This window comes from Rhinolophus hipposideros (assembly GCF_964194185.1).
Source record: "Rhinolophus hipposideros genome assembly, chromosome: 25".
NCBI lineage: Eukaryota > Metazoa > Chordata > Mammalia > Chiroptera > Rhinolophidae > Rhinolophus > Rhinolophus hipposideros.
Window position 1 is genome coordinate 4607807 of NC_138071.1, and position 24081 is coordinate 4631887.

At 38.3% G+C, this 24081-nt stretch overlaps 1 protein-coding gene across 7 annotated transcripts in view; it reads left to right on the forward strand.

Moving 5' to 3' along the window:
- ST7 (suppression of tumorigenicity 7) overlaps nt 1-24081 on the forward strand; it is a 248877-nt gene that overhangs the window by 59117 nt on the left and 165679 nt on the right. For 2 of the 7 annotated variants that reach the window (XM_081038668.1, XM_081038666.1), the window contains exon 1: nt 2071-2478. The exons of 4 other annotated variants lie outside the window; for them this stretch is intronic. In XM_081038668.1, the coding sequence (XP_080894794.1) occupies nt 2457-2478 (22 nt within the window). In that variant the 5' untranslated portion in view covers nt 2071-2456. Of the gene's footprint in view, nt 1-1927; nt 2479-24081 lie in introns of those variants that run through there. One more of the 7 variants, XM_081038667.1, reaches the window with a different exon arrangement.

The following is a 24081-nucleotide window of genomic DNA, read 5'->3' on the forward strand; positions in this document are numbered from 1 at the left end:
TATAGGCGCTCAGAAAAATGTACATGTGTATGCATGTATACGCCCTCACGTCTAAGCTGAACAAAGGAGCTTTATCATCGAGTTGGCAAAGCAGTCATTGCATCTAGACTGTGTGGCTTCGGGTGGGAAATGTCTCTTACCCAGGGATCTTACTTCTTGCCTTTCTGATGGCCACATCCATCTACCATCTGTGTGTCCGTTCATGTGTGGTATCTGGTCTGCTATTTAAACTAGGTCTTATGTAAGATAATATTCTAGTTTCAACCCTTTAGAAGTATATTGCCCTTTCCAAGTTCTACAGGTATATCTCAGCACCATTATTGATATTCTCCCCTGGTTGATGACCTGACTGATTATTTTGGGAGATACACATTTTTCTTAATTCCTGCGATTTTTAGTTCAGTCCTTCCTGTCATTTTTAGATTTCTCTGGTGGCCGTTCTCTTTGAAGGTTTTTTTTTCTCCCCATTTTTAATTGACTTCTGTTTTCCTCTATTTTAGTTGAATTCTTGTAATATAATTTTGGTAGTTATGTATTCATTTCTCAAGAGGCATTATGGAAGAGTAGTTAAGAACATATGCTTTGGAACCAGACTGGCTAGGTTTGAATCCTAGCTTCTCATTTATTACCTTCATGGCCTTGGCAAATTATTTCACCATCAAGTGTGGATAATAGCGGTGTCTACCTCGTAGGGCTGTTATGAAGATTAAGTAAGTTAATACATGCAAAGTTCTCGAATAGTATCTGGCACAAAGTAAACACTCAGTAAATATTAATTATGGTTATTCTTTTTTACAACAAAATATTTGTTCTTCATCTTCTGTAGCACATTGCGTTTTCTTATTTTCAGTTAGCTGAAGGTCAAATTATCTTGAATAAATTATGCTACATCCACACAATGGAATATTACTCAACCATTAAAAGGATGAGATAGATCTACATATACTGACCAGAAAAGTTATTAATGATATTTTAGATGGTAATTTTCAGTTCCACATTCATATCAATATTTAATATTTAAAGCTTTATATAAAGACATGTCTTTGTAAGCATAAGAAAATATTTGGAAAAATATATACTTTGGATGAATGAATGGAGAAGAAACGAGCTCTTACACTTCCTACTTTATATGATTTAAAAAGTGTGGGATTATGGGAGTACATGTACACACACACTTTGTCTATTTCAGTACTTTTAAAGCATTAAAACAAGACTCCTTTCATTGCTTATACTAATAGACGTTTTAATAGAAGTCTGTATATACTTCTAGCTTTTCATTTTTTTAAACCAAATTTGTAAGAGTGAAGGTAATGCAGGAAGACTTATTTGCCAAGTGAGTCAAGAGACAAAATATTCATATCCTCAATTACTTCTTTGCATGGCTAGGTTAAAAGGAATTGTGTTTGTTGGTCATAAATACCCCTTTGCACGTAGGTGGACACAGGTGTGTGCACACAGCCTTAAAATGACTGAGTTACTCTAGAAAATGGTGGGAATTCTCATTAGGAAAAATGAAGAAAAATAAGGCAAAAGGAATAGGGTAGGTTCCTAGAGCAGTGGTTTTCACATTTGAAAAATAGTTGCAAAACACCTAATAATTTGAGTGCTCACTGTGTGCCTTTTGCAGCTGTGTCTATCTGCCCAAAAGGTATGTGCAATAGTATATGCATGTTTTCACATATTTGTAATTGAGTGTACACCCTTGATCTGTCAGTCTGCCATAAGCCTAGAGAAAAAACAATGAGTTCTGCAGTTATTTTTAAAGGTAAATTATTTATTCTTCTCATTTCTGATATTCTTAATTCCCTTGAAAAATTCTCCTTGCCGCCTAAAACCAAGAGCCCTGCTCTGCGTATCTTTGTGGTTGGTTGCTATAAAGCCAATGTTTAAATTTCGTTGAGGTCTCTTCTCAGTGCTTGGTGTATTCCAGGATGAAGACCGGTCAGGAGGGGACTACGTACGTGCCTCTTGATCTCCTGCGCTTTTGTGACAAAGGCATTCCCCTTTGCTCGCTGCTCCCCCCAGGCCCTGAGCCTCTGACTCGCAGGCAGGCCGTCCGTGCAGGGCTCTGACGTCAGCCGTGTATGCAGGAGCCGTGCTATTGTCTTACTGCTACAGCAGGGCTGGGGTTGCAGTATCCTCTGTGGCTGCTGCTGCCAGACCTGCCTCATTGCATCTCTGCAGAGCCACGTCGCCTGTCTTTCCCTATTGGATTTCCAGAAGCAGCTCTTTGGTTTTGGTTTTTGGTGCTGGAGGAGACCTTGCTCTGCAATCACTCGGGAGAACACTGAAGCCTGTAAGAGGAGAATCTGGCAGCTGGACACAGCCTGGACTGCACTGTCGTCCTCGTGACCCCTGCTGTGCAGAGGCTCATCTCTCCAGCTCCTACTCGCCTTTTCCTCCTTCCTTTTTTTCCCTTTCTGCTAATTTTTTTAAAGCAGCCTCTGGAGCCAGCCATGTTTGGTGCTGAATCTTCATGTAAGTAAATGGATCCCACTTTCTTTGCTGCTGAGAAACCTGCTTCCTGTCGTGGTTTCATTGGCTTGGAGTTCATATCACTTTGCCTCAGGTCATTAACAGGCTTTGCATTTACTCTAATTACAAAGGAATTGGTCTGGGGAAGGGATTCCCCCTTAGAAGGGTTATTCATCCTTAAGGCCAGAGATGTCACTGTGGTCACAGCCAGGCCTCCAGGAGCAGGGAGGGACCCGGGAATCCAGGCTGCCTCCCAGAAAGTGTTAATTGATGGGATCATGTCTGTCACGGATCTATTGTTGTGGGTTCTCGAATGACCCTTACACCCTAAAATAGATCCTGGGAGCACCTAAGATGATAGTGCTTATTAGAAAGGAAAGAAGGGCTTACATTTTTTAATCTAAAAGGATAAAAGTATCATCGTAACCTCTTCCTCCATATTTTTATAAAAATATAGTAGACGTTTTATGTGGATTATAAAAGAGTAAGAAATATGCTTTATTTTTGAAGATGGATTTTTTTTTTTGCACAATGCCTTCAGTTTTGATATGCTGGCCAGCGTCCCGTCCCGCAGCATCATATCTGTCTTAAAACTGACACAGTGAAATTGCTTTGGTGCAGACAGGCCTGCACAGTGGGCTGGGCTGGACAGCACTTGCAGGCAGCCACAACTGGGATTTATACAATGACGACCAGCTTGGGCAGTTTGAGGATTATTTAATGTTGGACGTAGAATAATATGACTTGTCGATGCAGCTGTACAGACTCTGCTAGATACTTGGTCATTGTCTATGAGCAAAGGCGACAGTTACGGATTTCTGAAGAGACGCAACCTGCTGGCCTCGAACATTAAAAATGGACAGAATGCTGTCTTTCAGAGGAGTAGAGGGCTAGGGCAGAAATTTAAGAAACACATTTCTTAGGAATTTATAATTCGACCTTTTCTTCTGATCTCAGGAGATCAGTGTGACTTCACATTTGTACACAGCTAGGTGATGATTCCAGAATACTAGTATTTCAAGAGAGTTTATAATCCTCAGTTCTTTTGTTTCCTGATTGGCTTTCTTTCAGGGTTGACTACTTATGCTGTTTCTGGTAGCTTCCCATTTTTGAAATTACTACATTGCTTAATCAAGGTCAGGTATATTAACAATGAAATGCAGTGTCCTATTCAGCATGTGACAATATTATTTTCTAATCATTTAAAAATATTTTTCTAATTCACTGAATTGTACATTTGGAATTATTCTTGTGGGGGAATATATATGTATATATGGCCAAGAAAATGTACACACATTTTAAGAAAGGAAAAAGCTGTATTAAAATTGTAATACTCAATATATACTGAGAACAAAAGATGAGTACACGTCGTGTGTGTACTTTTTTTTGGCTCCCCTGGTATATATGGTATTTTTCCTCTTACCTTCTAAGCTCTAGCTGGGCTAATAACCAAATCACCAGAGACAGATTAATAGGAGAAAATAAAATTTTAATACATGTGCATGGGGAATTCACATAGCATGAAAATTCCGAAGACGGTGATGTACAATTGGGTATATATGCCATTTTGGACAAAGAAGTAAAAAGGAGGGGGATGGAATCTTAGATTTCAGAAGTGAGAATGGGTGACTTACAGGTAATTGAGGAAGAACAGAACACACATGGCAAGTCAATTATGGCGAGGCAATCCGTAAGCAATGAGACAGACACGGGGTAATCCAGTATACAGGCCCCTGCTCGATGCCCTCCCATCTCTCATACATGATTCAATTTAGCTTGCTAAGGTGGACAGCCCAGGATTTGCTTCCCTCTGACCCTCTGACTCTCTTGGGCGGGAAAGTGGGGAGGGTCAAAGCTTCTTTCTGAGTCTTTTATTTCTTAATAACCAGCTTAAAATCTATATCCCCAAAGGCTGAAACTTTTGATCTCCTTCATTGTCATCCTAGAAATGGAAACAGATTATTAAGAGGCAAAGACCTACCAGTTTCATTTCAGTCATGGAATTTTGTTAATGTAGGAACCTAGGTATGGACAGAAAATTTATCTACCAAAGGAAAATTAGTCTTATTACTTTGTGTAGCTGAAAATGGAAGCTGAAACTCAGGGTGGGTGTCTTTGGATTCTTGGACTATGAACTCTATTCTGGCCAGCAAAAACAGCCTTTCTTGATCATCAAACTTGACTTTTGATATTAATATCACCCATGTGCTATGTGGTATGTTTGAAAACTGCTGATTGCTTTTGGTTTCCATAGCTACCAGATTACTGAACAGTCAGAATACTATTCAGAAGACCGAGCGCCGTCATACAAGTTTTTGGCTTTATTATTTTTTTAAACTTTACTTAGTATTAAGTTTTGTTTCTTGCTTGTCACTAGAAGACCGTGGATAGATTCGTACTGTCAGTGATGAAGTGTTGAGATTGGACTTCCTTCTTCACATAAGCAGATGCCTTAAATCTCTACTCAGAGTTACGACAAGTAGATTTTCTTTGTGTTTTGAGCATAGCTTTCTAGGCCTTTAATGACCACCTTTTAAAGGCTATTATGTAGACTGAAACTATCTATATTTAGAATATTTAGAAAAATAGTCACATTTGAAGCTCTAATTAGTTCAGAAGGGATCTTCCAAACCCCTGGGACGTTCTCATTAAATTTTTATAATAAATATGCCCTGTGTACAATGCTATGCTGGAACTTGGAAAGGTCAGTTTTTTCCTAATGTTCTGATTTCATGATTCTTACCCTTGATTCTTGTTGCAGTACTTTCCTTGTACTGTATGCTTTCATTCTTTAAATTGAGGTATGGTTTACATACAATAAAATGCATAATCCAAGGTGTGCAGCTCAGTGAACTTTCACCTATGTTTACTCATAGAACTATACTACCCAGATAAAGAAACATTTCTGCTACTCCAGAAAGTTTACTTGTGACCACCCTTCCCAGTCAATATTACTGCTCCTCATCAGAAGGTAGTCACTGTTCTGACATCATTTCCATAGAGTCATGTGTAAATGGCTCTTTCGAATTTCGTTTTTTTCCTCCTTGCTCTTTGTCTGTAAGAGAAGGAAATGTCAGTGTCTTCATTTTCAAGTACTGGATTGATTCAGTTGACTTTATGTTTCAGACCTTGGAGGTCAGAAATTTGCAGTGATAACCAAGCCTGGGTATCACATGATAACATGTTCTGTCACACTGAAATAGTATTGCTTGGTTTAAATACCAAAAAGTCCCTCTCCCCACCACCCTGCCACACAAAGAGCCTTGGCAATGACCACAAAATTCACCTGAAAGAGGAGACCCTTGTTCCTCTGGTTTGAAGACTTACATAATAATGGCAACAGAATTAATAAATTCTGTCTGACATTGTTTTAGTGAATATCTTATGATATCATTTTAGTGAATGTCTCCAACAATGCCAGTCTTATTTTTTCTGACTAGGTGGATCTGAATCTCCCATAGTTGTGTAGTTTGGCCACAATCTGTTTTGGCCTACTTTGAAATGGAAGTGTTCTATGTTATATGTAGATTAATCGTTACAAAACAGGAAGTGTGGCTTCTGTAACTTTCTTGGCATCTTGATGTATTTCACTGAGTTTTCCCTCTGCTGAAATTTCCCATGTCTAAAAATGGGATCAGTATGTTTGCTTTTTATTTGCTTTGAGGAAATAAAATTTTAATTTCTGTGGTGAGAATAATTTAGGTTTAAGAAGAAAGTACTATCAGTAAAGCGTTGTCGAGGGGAGTAGTCATTAAAATCCATATTTTGGGTGCTTAATTTGATTTAATAATATTTTCAAATTGATCAATTGAATTCCACACCATTTCAAAAATTCAGTTTCCTCTTAAAATTTTATAAAGGGGGAGAACAAATTTTTCGTGGCGTAAGAAAAACTGGTTTTGCATTGCTGACATTTGGTTACATCCTTCCAGTTGTTAAAACCAGTTGTTCTCTGAAGAGTCAATACTTCAAGTTCGATGAACTGTTATTCAATTATCATTTATCTGGCTCAGTCCTCCTCCTTTCTCCCCTCACATGTTTAGTTTTTCAGGGCTCAAGATGTGCTGTGTTGGGAACTTTGGCCTGGTTTGACACATTAATGTGTCTTCTAAAGCACCTGCTTTATTCGTCCAGTGAAGAGAGCAATACCTTACTTACCTTTTGAGAAACAGGGTGCTCCTGGGGCAAATAGTATCGTTTGATTCCTCCCCCTAAAATTTTGTTATAGTAGTAATACATTAAAAAGAATATCTCATGCATCTATGAAAGGGGAAAAAGGAATCACCAAACTACCAAGAAAGCGGTAATGTTTAGTTGCTTAGTGGTGAAGGGGAAATGGTGGATGCATGTGGTAGGCTGTCAGTTCTCTTTAGCTCTGGTGTGTGGTCCACAAGGCTTCCCTGCCATTTTCCGGATTCCCACATCACCTTGGGTAGGTAGCCCGATGCCAGAAAGGATTTGGGGTATGTATGATTTGTCTTTAGTGTACACCAAAAGGTCAACTGTTGCTTTTTATTTTCATTACTGATGAATGCATTAATAGTGACAGCTTTTCAATTTTAATATTGAGTGTGGTACCATGTTTCCAAGGACAAAAGAATGATCTCAAATTTTGAGCTACTGTGTGGGAGATAGTGGGAGAATATATTCTAGCAATGGTAGGTCACCAAGAAACTTAATAATTAAACAGGCATCTATTTCAGAGAGAAGCAAATGAATCAGGTTCCTTTTTATGTGTATTTCGGGGCCATTGTTGACAACTAATCATGCGTGAGATTAACCTCGGTTAATCGGTTGTGTTGCTATAATTTCTGTGAATCGTCTCAGATGTTAATAGTACCTATGGTCATTCCAAAATGGCTATTCACAACTGGACAACGTTTCAATCTAAGCCCTAGTTATTACTAAATAATTGTATCACGTTTTCGCTTAGTATGTTTGACATTTAGTACTTAGCATGACATTTTGGTACTATATTTTCTTTTGCCCTTTATTAATTTTTATCGTAGTTTAGGAATTCATTACGTAGTTCAGCCATTTTTTCCCCCTCTACAACTTTAATCTGGCTGTTAGTATTTAGCTGTATTGGATTTAAAATGCTTTCATGTTACTTAAAGCAAAAATATAAATACTTAAGTGTACACACAAAAATTTACCTCTAAGTCTATACTCAGAGCACTGAATATAAAAAAAATTTATATGACGTTAGATAAGTAGATTAACATAGATTGCTAAAGTCACAAATATGGAAAAATAATTATAGATCATAGAGATTTGTGTTGGGACATGGTGATATAAGAGCCTGGGAATCTAAAGCTCATATAACATTTTCAGCTTGTCTTACTGTCTAACCTTTTCACAACATAAGTTTTTATGTGAAATTTCCTTTTGCCTATTAATAGTTGACATCATAATTTTTAGTATCAAGAAAATATGTTAAACTAAACAAGATAGGAAATTTATTTTCTTTCGGATATTTATATACTTATTCTGTTAGTCCAGAAATAGAATAAAAATATCAAGTGGTTAGTTATTTTCACTTGAGTATTGGTTTCCCTGATTGTCAGTATGTAGTTTGTTCAGCAGAAATTACACATGAGATTTCAGTGAGCTGTTGTTTTCATTGTTACAGTGGAGCAAATTCATATCCTGTATAAACTGTGGGCAGTCCATGGAGAAAACTTACCATATATGGAACTTTCCCCATAGAATCCCTATGGAGTTTCACAGGATGTGAATAGGATTCATTGTTGTTATGGATTCTGAGTCAGAAAAGCCACTGATAATGTATATTTTTAACATTAATAATATTCATTGCAATAAGTTATGTTCAAATAATATTAAACTTTTAATGTGAAGCCATATGGAATGCAAGAATATAAGATGTTTGGCCATTTTTAAAAATTGTTTTTTGAAGAGTATTCATATCCCATATTTTTCTAATAAGTATAAAGCATTCATTAACACACCCATTAATGTGTTTTCAACTAGAAAACATGCATGTTTTGAATTATTTAAAAGTCCTGTAATGTAGTCACATTTATTGTACTAAAATAATAACTTGTAATATGTCTCTGTAGAGATTTTACTTGTATTAATAATGGATTCAGATAATTATGAACCGAAAGACAAAGATGCAGTTTAACACACGTTGCAGAATTGGCAGTAACCACATGCCGGATGCTGTGACTAAGTACAGACTCAGGTGCTCAATTGCCTGCATGCAGATCACAGCTCGACCACATTCTACCAGGGTTTGGCAATTTACCATCTAAGCTCTCCTGGCCCAAATTGTTGCTTATCCAACGAACGCTTGGTGGCAGGGGAAGATGCCTTCTTGGGCCAACACATCTGTAGCAGAGTGGAGGGTAGACCCCAGCAGTGGGAAACGTTGGCTAAAGAAAGGGAAATGTCGCTTCCTAAGACTGGGGAGAAGGTCCATCATGGGGATCTTTGACGGGGCACCCCAGGAGATCTGAAGGGAGGAGAGTGCATGAAACTAGAGCAATGGGCCAGAGTTGGCGGGTGCCCAGTGTACTTCTCAGCACTGGTCACCTCCTTGGAAGGAGTCACTAATTGGTCACTGCACTCTAGTGACCAGTTGGCTTAAGCCACTGACAGCTGGAAGCTGGAATGTTTTCCGCTTAAAACACTATTTGTGCAAGTGTTTTCCACATTAGTGAGAATAATAGTCACATAAATAAATATTTAAATAAACTTGCAAACAGTTACTGAATTAAGAAAATAGGAAATCATAAGTGTTTCAATAATATCTGTTCAGATATGAAACACACTACTCTGTGTTACATTGTGGTTCTCAATAAAGTCGATGGTTTAATAATTCAAGACACCACTGATCTCTTTTGAATGAAATTGAAAACAACTGAAGGTACACGCCCAGAGTGTAGCAGGGAACCTAACATGTACTAACCACTCATTCTTTAAACTTTGAATCTACTGTGGCTTCAGGTAGAATGATGTGTGGGCTTAATAGGGGGCTAATATTGAGTGTAATTAAATTTCTACGCTAAGGAGTTTATCACACATAACTGATACATGTCAGAAACATGTCAGTAAACAAGTCTTACTTGTCATCTTTTGGAGCAGGAGCAGGTGAAACAAACAAAATAGCAAATAGACTTTTATTATTGTCCAAATGTGTTAGAGGTAAACTGCTATATATTGATACTTCATATATACTGATAACTTGACTACATCTCATCTAAGTCCACTTATCATTTTGTGAGATTATTAAATAAAAATAATGAGGTATTATAATCACCAGTTTATTTACAGAATTAAAACTGAGAATTCAGGCAAAAGAAAGAAATAAAAGGAATCCAAATTGGGAATGAAGAAGTCAAATTGTTACTTTTTGCAGACGACTGATTCTTTATATAGAAAACCCTGAAGACTCCACCAAAAAACTATTAGAAACAATAAAAAAATACAGTAAAGTTGCTGGCTACAAAATCAATGTACAAAAATCCATTGAATTCCTATATATTAACAATGAAATTTCAAGAAAAGGAATGAAAAAAATTCCTTTTGCAATTGCAACAAAAAGAATAAAATACCTACAGACAAACTTAACGAAGGATGTGAATGACCTATACACTGAAAACTACAAGACATTATTAAAAAAATTTGAAGAAGACACAAAGAAATGGAAAGATATTCTGTGTTCATGGACAGGAAGAATCAACATAGTTAAAATGGCCATATTACCCAAAGCAATATACAGATTTAATGCAATCCCCATCAAAATCCCAATGGCATATTTTAAAAGCAAATACAACAAAAAATCAGACTTATATGGAATCACAAAAGACCCCAATAGCCAAAGCATTTCTAAGAAAAATGAGCAAGGCTGAAGATTTCATACCCACTGGCTTCAAATTATACGACAAAGCAACAATAATCAAAACAGCATGGTATTAAGAGAAAAACAGACACACAGACCAATGGAAAAGATTTGAGAACCAAGAAACCTATATATATGGGCAGATAATTTTTGACAAAGGAGCAAAAAGCACACAAGAAAAGAAAGCCTCTTCAATCAATGGTGTTGGGAAAATTGGAAAGCCACATGCAAAAGAAAGAAACTAAACTGCTATCTGTCGCCATGTAACTAGACTGCTATCTGTCACCATGTACCAAAATTAACTCAAAATGGATCAAAGACCTAAACATAAGACCTGAAACAATAAATAGCATAGAAGAAAACATAGGTACTGAACTTACGAATCTTGGGCTTATAGAGGATTTTATGAATTTGACCTCAAAGGCAAGGGAAGTAAAAGCAAAAATAAATGAATGGGACTATATCAAACTAAAAATCTTCTGCACAGCAAAATAAACTGTCAACAAAACAAAGAGGCAACCAACCAAATGGGAAAATATATTTGCAAACAACACCTCCAGTAAGGGGCTAATATCCAAAATATATAATGAACTTATATAATTCAACAACAAAAAAATAAACAATCCAATTAAAAAATGGTCAAAGGACCTGAACAGACACTTCTCCCAACAAGACATACAAACAGGTAATAGATATTGAAAAGATGCTCAACTTCATTAGCTATTAGGGAAATGCAAATCGAAATTACAGTGAGATACCACCTCACACCTATAAGTGTTGGAGAGATTGTAGAGAAAAAGGAACCCACATATACTGCTGGTGGGAAAATATGAGTAAATTGGTACAACCACTATAGAAAATAGTATGGAGGTTCCTAAAAAAATTAAGACTAGAATTATCATACGACCCAGCATTCCCTCTTCTGAGTATCTACCCTCCAAAATCTGAAAACATTTGTAAAGATATATGTACCCTAAATTCATTGCAGCATTATTCACGGTGGCCATGGCATGGAAACAACCAAAATGCCCATCAGTAGATGATTAGGATAAAGAAGATGTGGTACATATGTTCTGTGGAAGATATATATACACACTGGAATACTACTTGACCATAAGAAAAAAAATGAAATACTGCCATTTGCAACAACATGGATAGATCTTGAGATTATTATGCTAAATGAAATAAGTCAGAAAAAGTCGAGAACCATATGACTTCAGTCATATGTGGGATATAAAACTGAAAGCAACAAATGAACAAGGCAAATCAACAAAAACTCATAGACACAGATATCCCAGTTTAGTGGTTATAAGAGGGTAAGGGGAGCGGAGGAGGTAGAAGACATTAAAAGGAGTCAAATATTTGGTGACAGCAGGAGATTGACCTTTGAGTGGTGAACACACAATGCAATATATGTGATATAGAATTATACACTTGAAACCTATATAATTTTATTAAGCAATAAATTTAATAAAAATTAAAAATTAAAGAAATACAAAAAAAGAAAACAATTGTTTCTTTACCAATTCTGATGTAATGTTAGGAATTAGAAAAATAGTTTTCCATTTCTCTTTGAGAATTTCAGGCTGTTAAGATTCAGGTTTATTAGCATATCTTGGGGGAGCAGTGAGCCTGACTGGAATGAATGTAGATTAGAATATCACGGTGATTCCATTAGGGTATTATTTACCACTTCCGTCATCGTCAGCTACTTCTAGAATAACTAGGGTTAGCAGGCGGCTTTGGTAGGGTTTGGCCTGGTAATATGCATGGATAGTCCAAACCTGGATTTGACTTGGAAGTCTGGAATTTCTCTTCTGAAACATTCCTAGATTTATTTTAGTATAATGGCTTTTCAATTACCTGTTGCTATGTAACAATCCACTCCCAAACACAGAAGCTTTAAATAAGTATTTATTATTTGTATTTCACAGTTCTGTGGGTTGACTGGACCCACTAGAGGTTCTCAGGTAGGGTGTTCAATGCAATTACCGTGTTTCCCCAAAAATAAGACCTAGCCGGACCATCAGCTCTAATGCGTCTTTGGAGCAAAGATTAATATAAGATCCAGTCTTATATTATACAAGACCCGGTCTTATATTATAGTAAAATAAGACAGGGTCTTATATTAATTTTTGCACCAAAAGATGCATTAGAGCTGGTGGTCCGGCTAGGTCTTATTTTCGGAGAAACATGGTAGTTGCAGTCAAATGTGCGTTGGGGCTGCAGTCACCCAGACTCAGCTAAGCTGCAGGCCCAGGACAGGTCTGGCCCGTGGCCATCAGGAGGCTGGCTGCTGGGGCCCACTGGAGTTGCAGGCAGGAATGCCCGCATTTGGCTATTCCATTAGGTTTGGGATTCTCACAGCATGGTGCTGGGTTTTCAGAGGAAGCATCCCACCACACAGCTTTACAGGAGACCTAGGAGGCAGCCGCAGGGTTTCTTATGACCTGGTCCTGGACGTCTCAGAAGTTACTTCCACCATATTATATTGGCCAAAGCAAGTTACTAAAATGAGCCCAGATTCAAAGGGAAGAGAATTAGAATCCTTCTTTTGATGAGGGAGTGGCCTAGTCGCACTGCAGAAGAATAAATAGGAAGGGAGATACCAGAGTGACCATATTTGAAAAATACTGTTTGTCATAAGTCATTTCCAGACTGTATTTCATGAATTTGGTATTGTGGGGATTCTCGAAATCAGCGGCCTGCAACTTTTTCTGGAAAGAGCCAGATAGTGAGTATTTTAGGCTTGTGGACCATACAGTCATTTTTGCAACTACTTAACTGTGCCATTGTAGCACAAAAGCAGCCATAGACAAATGCGTGTGTCTGTGTTCCAATAAAACTTGCATTTCATATAGTTTTCACATATCACAAAACATTCTTTTTTTCCCCAACCATTTAAAAATGTAAAAAAAAGTTCTTAGATCAAGGACCATAAAAAAACAGGTGGTAGGCATTCTTTGGCCTGTGGGCCTTAATTTGCTGACCTCTGCTCTTAATATTTGATTTCAATTGCATTTTGAATTACTAAGAAACTAAAAGAACAACGGATACATTCACATGTTAAAAGTAACTAACTTTGACATGTTGGGTACTACTGATATGTGAACTTATGTTCTCAGTGGTTGATTTTATTATTAAATATTATAAATTTGAACTTATAAATATATGTCTGCTTTACATATTGAGCTCTTGCATAATATTTGTTTTGTAAAAAGGTTGTTTTAAATGAATGAAAGAGAAAAATAAACAAAATCCTAGGACATCTGAAGGCTTTAATTCTAGTCTGTTCTCAGAATAACACTAGGTGACAAAAGTAAGGCAGGATATGGAGACCTGTTTGATTCAATTTTGGAAATATTTTTTGAATCCAGAGGAGTAGCATATGATAAAAAATAAGAGAGGAAAGCGCTTTCAAGAAATTTAAAGTTCAACTAGATATGGGAGTGTGGTAGTGAGCGAGAGAGAACAGGGCGTAGTAACAGCACCCCTAATTTCTCGTTCAGTGAAGGCAGCGCAGGTGAAATTATTTTTGACACCAGTGTCCACGACTGAAGAGAAAATTGGCTTTCATTGGAATTGGTGTTTTGTATGCGTAATATGCATAACATGGCAAGCAAACCAGTTCTTTCTTTAAATAATTTTATTAAAGAACAATTTATGTATAAAATGTATCCATTTAAAATGTACAGTTTGATGAATTCTGGCAAATGTATACATCTGTGTCACCATTATTGTCATTACATTCAAGATATAGATAGAACATTTCCATCATCCGCCCAAAATTTTCCTTGTACTATTTTGCAGTCAAGCTTCATGTCTCTAAAATTTCATATAAATGGGATCCTTCCAGTTGACTTCTTTTGTTCAGCATAATGTCTTCAGCCATGTTACTGGGGCTATTGGTAATCCTTTTTATTACTGGGTAGTAGAAATAACATATTTGGCTCCAAATATTATTATTTATTTTTGTTGCCCATTGATGCCAAGTTGTTTCCTGTTTTCAGTTCTATGAATAAAGCTGCTATAATAATTTATGTATACTTCTCTGTGTGGACATACTTGTATGTTTTCATTTCTCTTGGGTAAAAACCTAGAAATGCAATTGTTGAGAAACTGCCAAACTGTTTTCCAAAATGGTTAAACATTTTTCCATTCCTACCAGCAATGTAAGAGTTCGAGTTTTCATATCCTTGTCCATACTTGATATTTTCAGTCTGTAACTATATTTGATTTTGTTAAATTGGCAGCCTGCATTCTAAAGGGACAATGACATTATAATTCATGCAGAAGTACTTTATTTATATTGATATTGTTGGTCTAAATGTTTTTACATTTACATATGATCTCCTTGCTTCTCTTTACACCCAGTCTCCTCACTATAGTATTATCCTCCTGGGTTTCTGTATTCATCATCTTAACTTGTCTGCCTAGCACCCTTTCCTCCACACCTAGACCATTGTATAGGTGAATTCTTTGCCTTTCAAGAAAAATTCAGTTATAACTAACATGCAGTAAAACGAACAGTTATTAAGTGTTCAATTCTATGAGTTTTAATAATTATACACATTCATGTAAGCACCATCCAATTAAAATATAGAGCACTTCAATCACTTCAGAAAGATCTATCGTTCCAAACTGCTTTTCTTCTTACTTGGCAATGATTTTCTGATTTTTATAATTTAAGATTAGTTTTACCTTGGACTTAATATATATAGAATTATACAGTTTGTATTCTTTTATGTCATCTAGCTTGCTCATTATGTTTTTCATTAATCCCAACAACTGTTCAAAACACTCTCAGTGACTTTGTATTGATTTCCCCCCGATTTATTTATGTTTTATTCAAGTATAGTGGAAATACAACATCTCCATTGCTTTTTGAACTAAATATAAACTTTTCCCCTGGGTGTTCAAAGCTAGACACCATGTGATTCCAGCTTTCCTCTCCTGGCTTAACTCCCACTCTTGCTACTGCTCTGTATATATAATTTGCTTTTTCCTGAGTGCCTTTTCTCATGCAAGGCCTTTAAATTGGCTCTACCCCTATTTCCAGCTATTTAAATCTTAACTACTCTTTCACTTTTGATGTTCATCTCAGGTACCATTTACTCCGCGAATTTTCCTGGTTCTTATGTGATTCTGAACCTTTTTTTTTTTTTTTAACCCTCTATCCCATGATCATCATCATAAACACGTCTTTTATGCACAGAGCAATTATTCTCAACTCCTTTTCCAACATCATCCTCCGTCTGTACTCCCAGTACCCCAATCACTGCCCTCTACTAAAAAGCATCCCACATTTTAAAATATCCCATTGCACTTTACAGTGCGTGTGTGTGTGTGGGGGGAGAGGGGTTTCATGGTTCCTGGTTTGCATGCTCTGGAGTTCACTTTCTGGGCTGGAATCCTCATTCTACCTGCTGGGGTAGCTTAACTAACTTCTCCGTACCTCATTTTCATCCTCTGTAAAATGTAAGACTATGCCATGATGGTGTTATGAGTTAAATGACATAAAATGCTTATGACCTGGTAGAGGCTTAATGAATGTTACCTATTATTATTAGGTATTACTACATTAGAGTATTTTATGTTAGCGTTTTATCTTTCCAATTGCATTGCATTTTTCATAGGACTTGGGTTTACTCATGTTAGTGCCTACCAAACTACATATTAAATGTAATTTGTCTATTTGATAGTTTTCTGTAGGATGTTGGGACACATTTAATGAATAACCTTAGTGGTTATGGAATTTTATGTTTACTTCACCTATCATCGGTATTTAGTTAATCTCAACTCTGAGTGCCGTGCTTATGAAAGGAAACATTCATGTCAGTTTCCTTCTCTTTATTAAGGAAAATGTGAATAGAATTCATACCATTGTAGTGGTACCATATTTAACTTACCTCAAGCCTGGTATTTAAGGAGACTGTTTTAAATACAAATAACCATTCCCTAATTTATTTGGCTTATATTTTGTATTTTTGTTTGTTAGATTTTCTTAAAGTCATGTGCATCTGTAATTTCTTAAAGTTCTATGATATTTTGATATAGGTACGGCATGCTTTGCATTGTTTAAATGGATTAAGTGGCATTTTGTCCTCTAAGGAGTTTGATAAACTCTTCTTGATTCTTAATTGGGATGCACAGGATTAGCATGATTTAAGGAGGAATGAATGGTAGGGAAAGAAAAGACCGATGCGCTTACCATTTAGTTTGTTCTTTTTAAGGTTTTTACTAGCCTGTATCAGAGATGCTTTCGTTTGACTAGGTAAAGGTTAACAGGCAGTGGGCAGCGGTATTGCTATTCTATCCAGGATCTGTACGTATTATGAAAGCTTTTACTGTGGTGTTGCAACATGCTAGTTTCCCTGCAAAGCTGTCACTAAGCAGACATTTGATTCCATGCTGAGGATGGGAGTTAGATTTTTTTAGGTATAAAATACCAGGTCCCGAGTCCCAGTGCCCTCAGCTGCTGCGTGGTCACCAGCTGCACACCTGACTGTGGTCTGTTTGTTTTTAATGTTAAGCTGACCTTGTTCACGCTCTCTTGTTGAGGAAGTGGGAGCCTGCAGAGCAGCTGTGTGTGGTGTCCGGCTGGCACGACAATCCACGGACACGGAGTGTGCCTGCCTTTGCTTCCTGGACGTGTGTGTTGATTTCCTCTGCTAGTGCAGTCTTTCAAATGAATGAAAGCAACATTTTCTGTTTTTAGAGTTTTTTGTGTGGGGATGGTAGATGTCTTTAAAAACAAATAATTCCTCTGCAAATTCAAATTTTATTGAACACATCTAATTTGCTTAAAGTAAGACACATATATGGCAGAAAGTGGAGTAATGGAGTCTTTCGGTTTCATAGTTGTCAGACCTCTTCACAGCAACTGGTTATTTATTGATTGTCAATTTTCAGGCTTTTTCATTTTTAATAAAGGAAATATGCTCATTCTAAATACTGCTGCCAGCACGAGAATAGTTTTATTCATGAATGATTTCAGGATTTTCTCTGCCTGACATTTTTAAGGCAATAAAACTGAATTATATTTATAGAGTTAATTTCTCCTTTCCTTTGACATTGAATGAGGTTCTGTAATTTGTAGCTTCAAAAAAATAGTATTAGTCCTGTTATTTTTTTTTTTTTCTGAGTCGGTTCTTTATAGAATAGACAGTCTCAAAGAATTTGTTAGTTCAGGATATACCGTGTTTCCCCCAAAATAAGACCGGGTCTTACATTAATATTTGCTCCAAAAGGCACATTAGGGCTTGTGTTCAGGGGATGTCATTCTGAAAAATGATGCTAGGGCTTATTTTCTGGTTAGGTCTTATTTTGGGGGAAACATGGTAATATGAATCAATATTTTCTGATTGCTAATATAAAAACACCAGATGATTGGGAATTCTTGAGAAGCATACAAAGAAATGTATAGCTTCATGCTTTTTTCTCGAATCATTCCAAAGGTTTCTTAGGATCTTAGCATTTTAAGCCTGAGATACTGGTTTTTCTTTTTCTGACCAGGACTGCATTTGTGGGAGGTCCCAGGCTGAGGAGTAGAATAGTTACTTGTTGTTTAATAAATCTCCCTGGGAATTGTTTATGACTGTTTGGGAAGCTCATTCCATGCGCTGAGACTTGCCTTTCCTGTGTTTTATTAGCGCTTCTTCTGAAGCTCAGAACTTGTCGCTCTGCCTGTCATGTACTGGGGGCCAACTCCCTGAGAGGGAACAGTCCTTGGCAGCAATCACTGTTATCAGAGATTGGATGTCAGCCCAATTAATGCAGCTGTTTTATTGTCTCATTTGTTTTATTGTCTCATTTGTATTGTGTGGGGCCCCAGATCACATCTGGAATAAGGGACAGCATGACACGTGTCATGCGTGAAGCATGTGGAATCTGTGTAGGAAATTACTTGGTATTTTAGGTGACATTTAGGTCACTGGACTTTTATTTATTCAGTTTTGCTTTTGAAAATTAGTAGAAAGAAGGCTCACCAGCAGCTGTCCTAGGTTATGTACTCTTAGTTTCCTTCTCAGCCGCTGTGAAAATGAGACCTGATCATGTAAGCTGCCTTTTCAGAGAACGCTGTGGAACAGAGAAAGGAAACCAGGCAGCAGCATTTAGGGGGTGATGATGTCTTTCCTTGGGGCGACCATATATCACATTCATCTACTGTAGGGTTTGGCTGCCCATTATGTATTTTGAAAAAGTAGCTGCATCATAATAAAATGCCCTACATTTCGTAGAAAAACCCCAAATGCTTGAATCTCCAACGGATCTCAGTTTAAAATCCTTTCCTGGCTGTAGGAGCAGGCTTAATAACAGTATCAGAGGTGTTTTTTTTCATGCCATTGTTTAGCACTCCAGCCTAAAGGCCTGTCACACATAGTCTTACAAAGTCCAGCAGGTCACTTCACAGTAAGTTTCCTCCTCCTTCTAAGCAGATTTAAAAGGTGGTGGTGGGACCCAGCTTTCTGGCTCTAGGAACGGGGGCAATGCAAATGGAGGGCTCAGCTCCGCCCAGAGCAGCCAGCTGCTAGGGAGCCTCAGGAGCCGACAGAGCGACGGAGCCAGAGGGGGAGCCTGTACCGGGGGTGGAGAGGCAGCCTCCCCTAAACATTACTATTTTATGTTGCTGATTAGAAGAATTTGGCATTTGGGAACAAGGTCCCGTGACCTCACTCTTGTATAAACATATACAACATTGCATTTTTGTGTTACACCCTAATGTACAGTTCTGCCACCAAAGCTTCCTCAAGAGGAAAAGATTTTAATGTATAGTTCTGCCACCAAACCTTCAAGCTGAAGAGGAAAAGATTTTATGGTGCTGTTTAAACTGAGCAGGCACTCCATGTAGTGGGTTCGGATGAGGTGGAAAACAGATAAACTCGTGGTAAAAGTCTGATCCAGAAAGACTGAACCCAGCCTCTGATCATCACCTACCTCTTGCATTGATTGGACCTGAGCTACCAGTAGACCGCTTTTGCTTTTTTTCTTTCAGAATCAAAATAATTGAGTGCTGTGATGTCTTCAAGTTCTCCTGTTGGAGATGGAGAGAATATTTTATTCAGTTGCCATGAAACTATTATCAATTACATGTTCAGCACATCGTGTGGCACTTAATTAAAGATTTTTTTCTTGTTCTTATGTTCCCTACGGGCTTTCAATGTTAGCCTGTGCTTCTGAATGCGTGGGGGACAAATCAAGTGAGACTTTTAATTACATGGCAAACAGCACAATCTTGAATGTCATAAAATTATTTCTAGATAGGGTTGAATCCAATATCTGATGTCATAGTTTAGGTTGTCGTTCCCAACAGTGAAGCTGTCTATTAATGGTGAATGGATGCTGTGGAGAGTAATTTCCTGCAGTAAACTTCCGGGAATGGAGTGTCAGTCTGTACAGGACCCAGAGCGACTCCAGACCGCGCAGAAATAGTTGTTTCTGATACTCGTGCTCAGTGTGTGCAGACGTTGAGGGGAGATTTTTTTGATAAAAACTCTTAGTGCCCATGTTCTTTAGGTAGGGGACAGGGGGATGAGTGGGGAAGGACACTAGACTTTCTCTTACTGCAGCCTTAAATAAAAACTGTCTGATGCTAGATGCTAGAGGTAGTCTAATGGGGTAGCGTTTCTAATTTCTATAATTTATCTGGAGTCCTTTGCATTGCTAAGGGTCATTCTAAGCTAATTGCAGGGGTCCCCGTGTGCTAACTAAAGGGGACCACAGCCAGTGGCAGAGTCGAGGGGTTCTGTTTGCTGGGAAGGCTCGTTCACTCGGTTCCTGCATCAGCCTCTGCAGTTTAGTCTCCCTTATCGAGAAGACTTTCCTCCAGTGAGTTGTAATTGATACCTGATGACATTTTTATTTCTCAAGGCTAGGGTCACAGCTATTTTTAAAACATGAAACTATTTTAATCCTTTGGTGTATATTAAAATAATGTATAGTTTCCTTAACCCACCAGCGTTGATTTTCATTGTAGAAATCTTAAATAATGCAACTAATGACAACTAATGGAGGGAGAAGAAATAGAAGGGTCTGTGCTTTGCAGCCAGACAGATCGGGACTGCGTGTTGGGTCTGCCTCTTAGTGGGCTATGATCTTTGGTGATGTTATAATCTTCAATTGAGGACAACACCCAGCCCATGCTGAGAGGGGTGATGAATAGTGTGTGTAATGGCTCAGCACAGCGCTGCACATGTAGTAGGTGTTGACTATGTAGTTACACAGGAGTAAATACTAATAAACATGCATTTTGAGCACGGTAGGGCAGCGTACTATGCAAAGTGTGTATACAGAAAGGGTGCCAAAAAATGTGTGCACATTTTAAGAGAACATCTCTCAAAATGTGTATACATATTTTAGGCACCCCCAGTGTGTGTGTGTGTGTGTGTGTGTGTGTGTGCATGCATGTGCAAAATCTAGTGAACATCTTCAGCTCTTTCTTTAAAACGGAGTGTCCTGCTCATCAATAAATGGGAGATTAGTTTTTTTTTCTTTTTTTTAAAGATTTTATTGGGGAAGGGGAACAGGACTTTATTGGGGAACAGTGTGTACTTCCAGGACTCTTTTCCAAGTCAAGTTGCTGTCCCTTTAATCCTAGTTGTGGAGGGTGCCGTTCAGCTTCAAGTTGTTGTCTTTTCAGTCCTAGCATCGGAGAGCGCAGCTCCGCCCCAGGTCCAGCTGCCGCTGCCAGCTGCATGGGGCACAGCCCACCATCCCTTGCGGGACTCGAGGAGTTGAACCAGCAACCTTGAGGTTGAGAGCCCACTGGCCCATGTGGGAATCGAACCGGCAGCCTTAGGACTTAGGAGCATGGAGCTCCAACCACCTGAGCCACGGGGCCAGCCCCGGGAGATTAGTTTTTTAAATTTGTGTTCTATGTAAAAGCAAAGTGGCCGAAATTCATCCCCCCCACCTCCCCACCCTCCCACTGTAGCAGGTTTCAGGGTTGTTGGGACCTTTGGTTGCCAGTGACTTTGGCTTGAGCTCAGTTTGGGCCTGTTGGCCCCCCTCTTTATAGTCAGACTTCACTGCCCAGCCCAGCCAACATCTTGCAAATCTTGGGCACAGGGGTCCCAAATAATGTCATGGGAGCCAGAAGAGCCCAAGAAGGTTCATCAACGGCATCCGTGCACATGAAAAACAGTCATAAGAAATTCAGAGACTGTCAATTTGTGAGTAACTATGTATTTACTCTGTGTCTTGTAAATTTACCTCCCCTCCACACCCCAGGGCAGCACATTTAAACTGAGCAGGTCACTTCCTAATATGTCTCTAGGGAATGGTCTTAGGTAAACTTTAAAAATTGGAGGCTTAATCTGCTGATTCAGTTCATTTCTTGACCAATGGACCTGGGTGTACCTGCTGGTCACCATGGGATGCTGATAGGTGCCAGTTTCTTTTGGGAAACCATCATTGGTAGCCAAACTTGCTAACATATTTAGACTTTCATATTTGTATTTAATATAGTCTGTGTAATAATATGATTAACAAAGGGATCTAAAATTAATTCTGAATTAATCTAGTGTCTTGAGTGTATTTTTCTTTAGTTTCACTGCATAGAACCTAGTTCATGGAAACACACACACTCACACACACACACACACACACATTATTCACCTTTCTTTTTGCCTTCCTTCTTCCCTCTGCCCTCCACTATATCTACCCCTCCCCTTTTCTGTGGATTGAGTGAGTTACCTTCAGGAGAAGACTCTTTTTGAAATGTTCAAGGATTTCTCTGGGGAACCATCTTCAGGGGCTGTATATGCACTGTTGTTGGGAAGGTTTTGTACATGAGCTAGAAAGCCTTGGTGATATGTGTGCGAGTGTGGGCTGATTTCCATTTCAGGGACTTAGAAATGTCTCGTCCTGAAATGCAGGATTGAATTTTTACTGTATATTGATGTTTTTCTACACTGAGAATGAATGTAATTTTAGTAGGTGATTAACCAGATTGGTTTTTCATTGCAAATTCGGTTGCTGGAGTGTTCTTATCTCTTCCACTGAAGCCCGGAGATGTCTATGCACCAAGGATTCATGTTAATCACTAAATTAGCCAGAACTGTAATTCAGTGGTATGGATACTTTTGAAGAATTGATAGTAGCAAAGAATGAAGGTCACAAAGCAGTTGCTGGGAGAATTTGATTAATGCTTGGTGCATTCTTGAAGGTTCCCCTCTTTTCAGTACATTTTCTTGTATGTTGTTTCTCATTGCATTATTACCATATATTCATATATGTCTTCTTTTAAAAAGGTCACTTTTCTCATACATAAAAACCCCTTCCGTCTGCACGCATATTTTCCGATTTCTCCTAAAATAGCTGTGTAGGTGATTACAGCAAAGTATATTTTGCCTTAAAGAAAAATAAGAAAGTCTTTTCCCCTAAACTCTGTGCCCACATATGTGATAAGCAGAATAACGGCCTCTAAATAGGACTACATCCGAATCCCTGGAACCTGTGGATATGTTACATTTAATGGTAATGGGAAATTAAGGCATCAGATGGAATTAAGGTTGCTGATGAGTTAACTTTAAAATACAGAGATTATCCTGAATTATCTAGATGGGCCCAGTGTAATCACAAGGGTCTTTAAAGGTGGAAGAGGAGGCAGAAGAAGGGTCCAAAATAATATGAGGTGACAAGAACTCAACCTTCTGTTGCTGGCTTTGAAGATGGAGGAGGAGGGCCACGAGCCGAAGAATGTGGGTGGCCATATGCAACCTTCCAGAAATATTCTTGCATAATAAATTCACCTACTTTTATTTTACACAGGTGGGAACTTTTTATCCAATACTTTAATATTCTTTGAGCTTTTTGTTTTACTTCTTTAATCAAGTGTTGAAAAGAGATGTAGAGACCATCAATTAGACTGATTGTATTCTTTTTTAAAAAACAACTTCATAGTATTCCTTTTGATGACTACCACAATTTGCTTAAATAGTCCTCTATTGAGGGACTATTAGGTTGTTTTTAGTTTTGGCTATTACAAGTTGTCTTACTTCATTCAAGCTGCTATAACAAACTACCGTAGACTGGATGGCTTATAAACGATAGACATTTATTTCTCACCGTTCTGTAGGCTGGGAAGTCCAAGATGAAGGCACTGGCAGGCTCTGGCTCTGTGGGGGAGGGCACTTCTGTTCACAGACCTGTCTTGTTCCGTCCTCACGGTGGAAGGTGCAGGGAGCTCGCTGGGGTCTCTGTGTAAGGCGCAAACCTCATTCTGGAGGGCCCCTCCCTCTTGACCTAATCACCTCCCAAAGGCCTCACCTCCAAATACCATCTTGGGGGTTAGGGTTCAACATAGGAATGTTGTGAGGACACAAACATTCAGTCGATGGCACAAGTCTCAGTGACAAGTATATTTGAGGTATAAATTCATTGAGTCAGTTACCTTCAGTAGAAGTGTAGATGGATAAGTTCATGAATTTCAACTTTTGATGGTTATTGCCAAAGTACTCTCCAGAGAGGCCATCTGATGTTTACTCTGTTTCAGAGCCTCTGTCTGGGCTCGACTGTACTTTGATGTTTAGTCACAGTGAAGTGGTAAGTGCAAGACATTAAGAGACAGATCAGACAGAGTGCTGCTTGTCACTCTCTCTATTTCCTGTTAAATACAACGCCAAACATTGTCTTCTGATTCACGGTGATGTGAGTCTTGGAGCCAGTGTGGTTCCTTTGTCAGTGCTGAGACAGATGCAGCATTGGGGTGCCCGTGGCCTGCAGCCTAGCTCCTGTGGGAT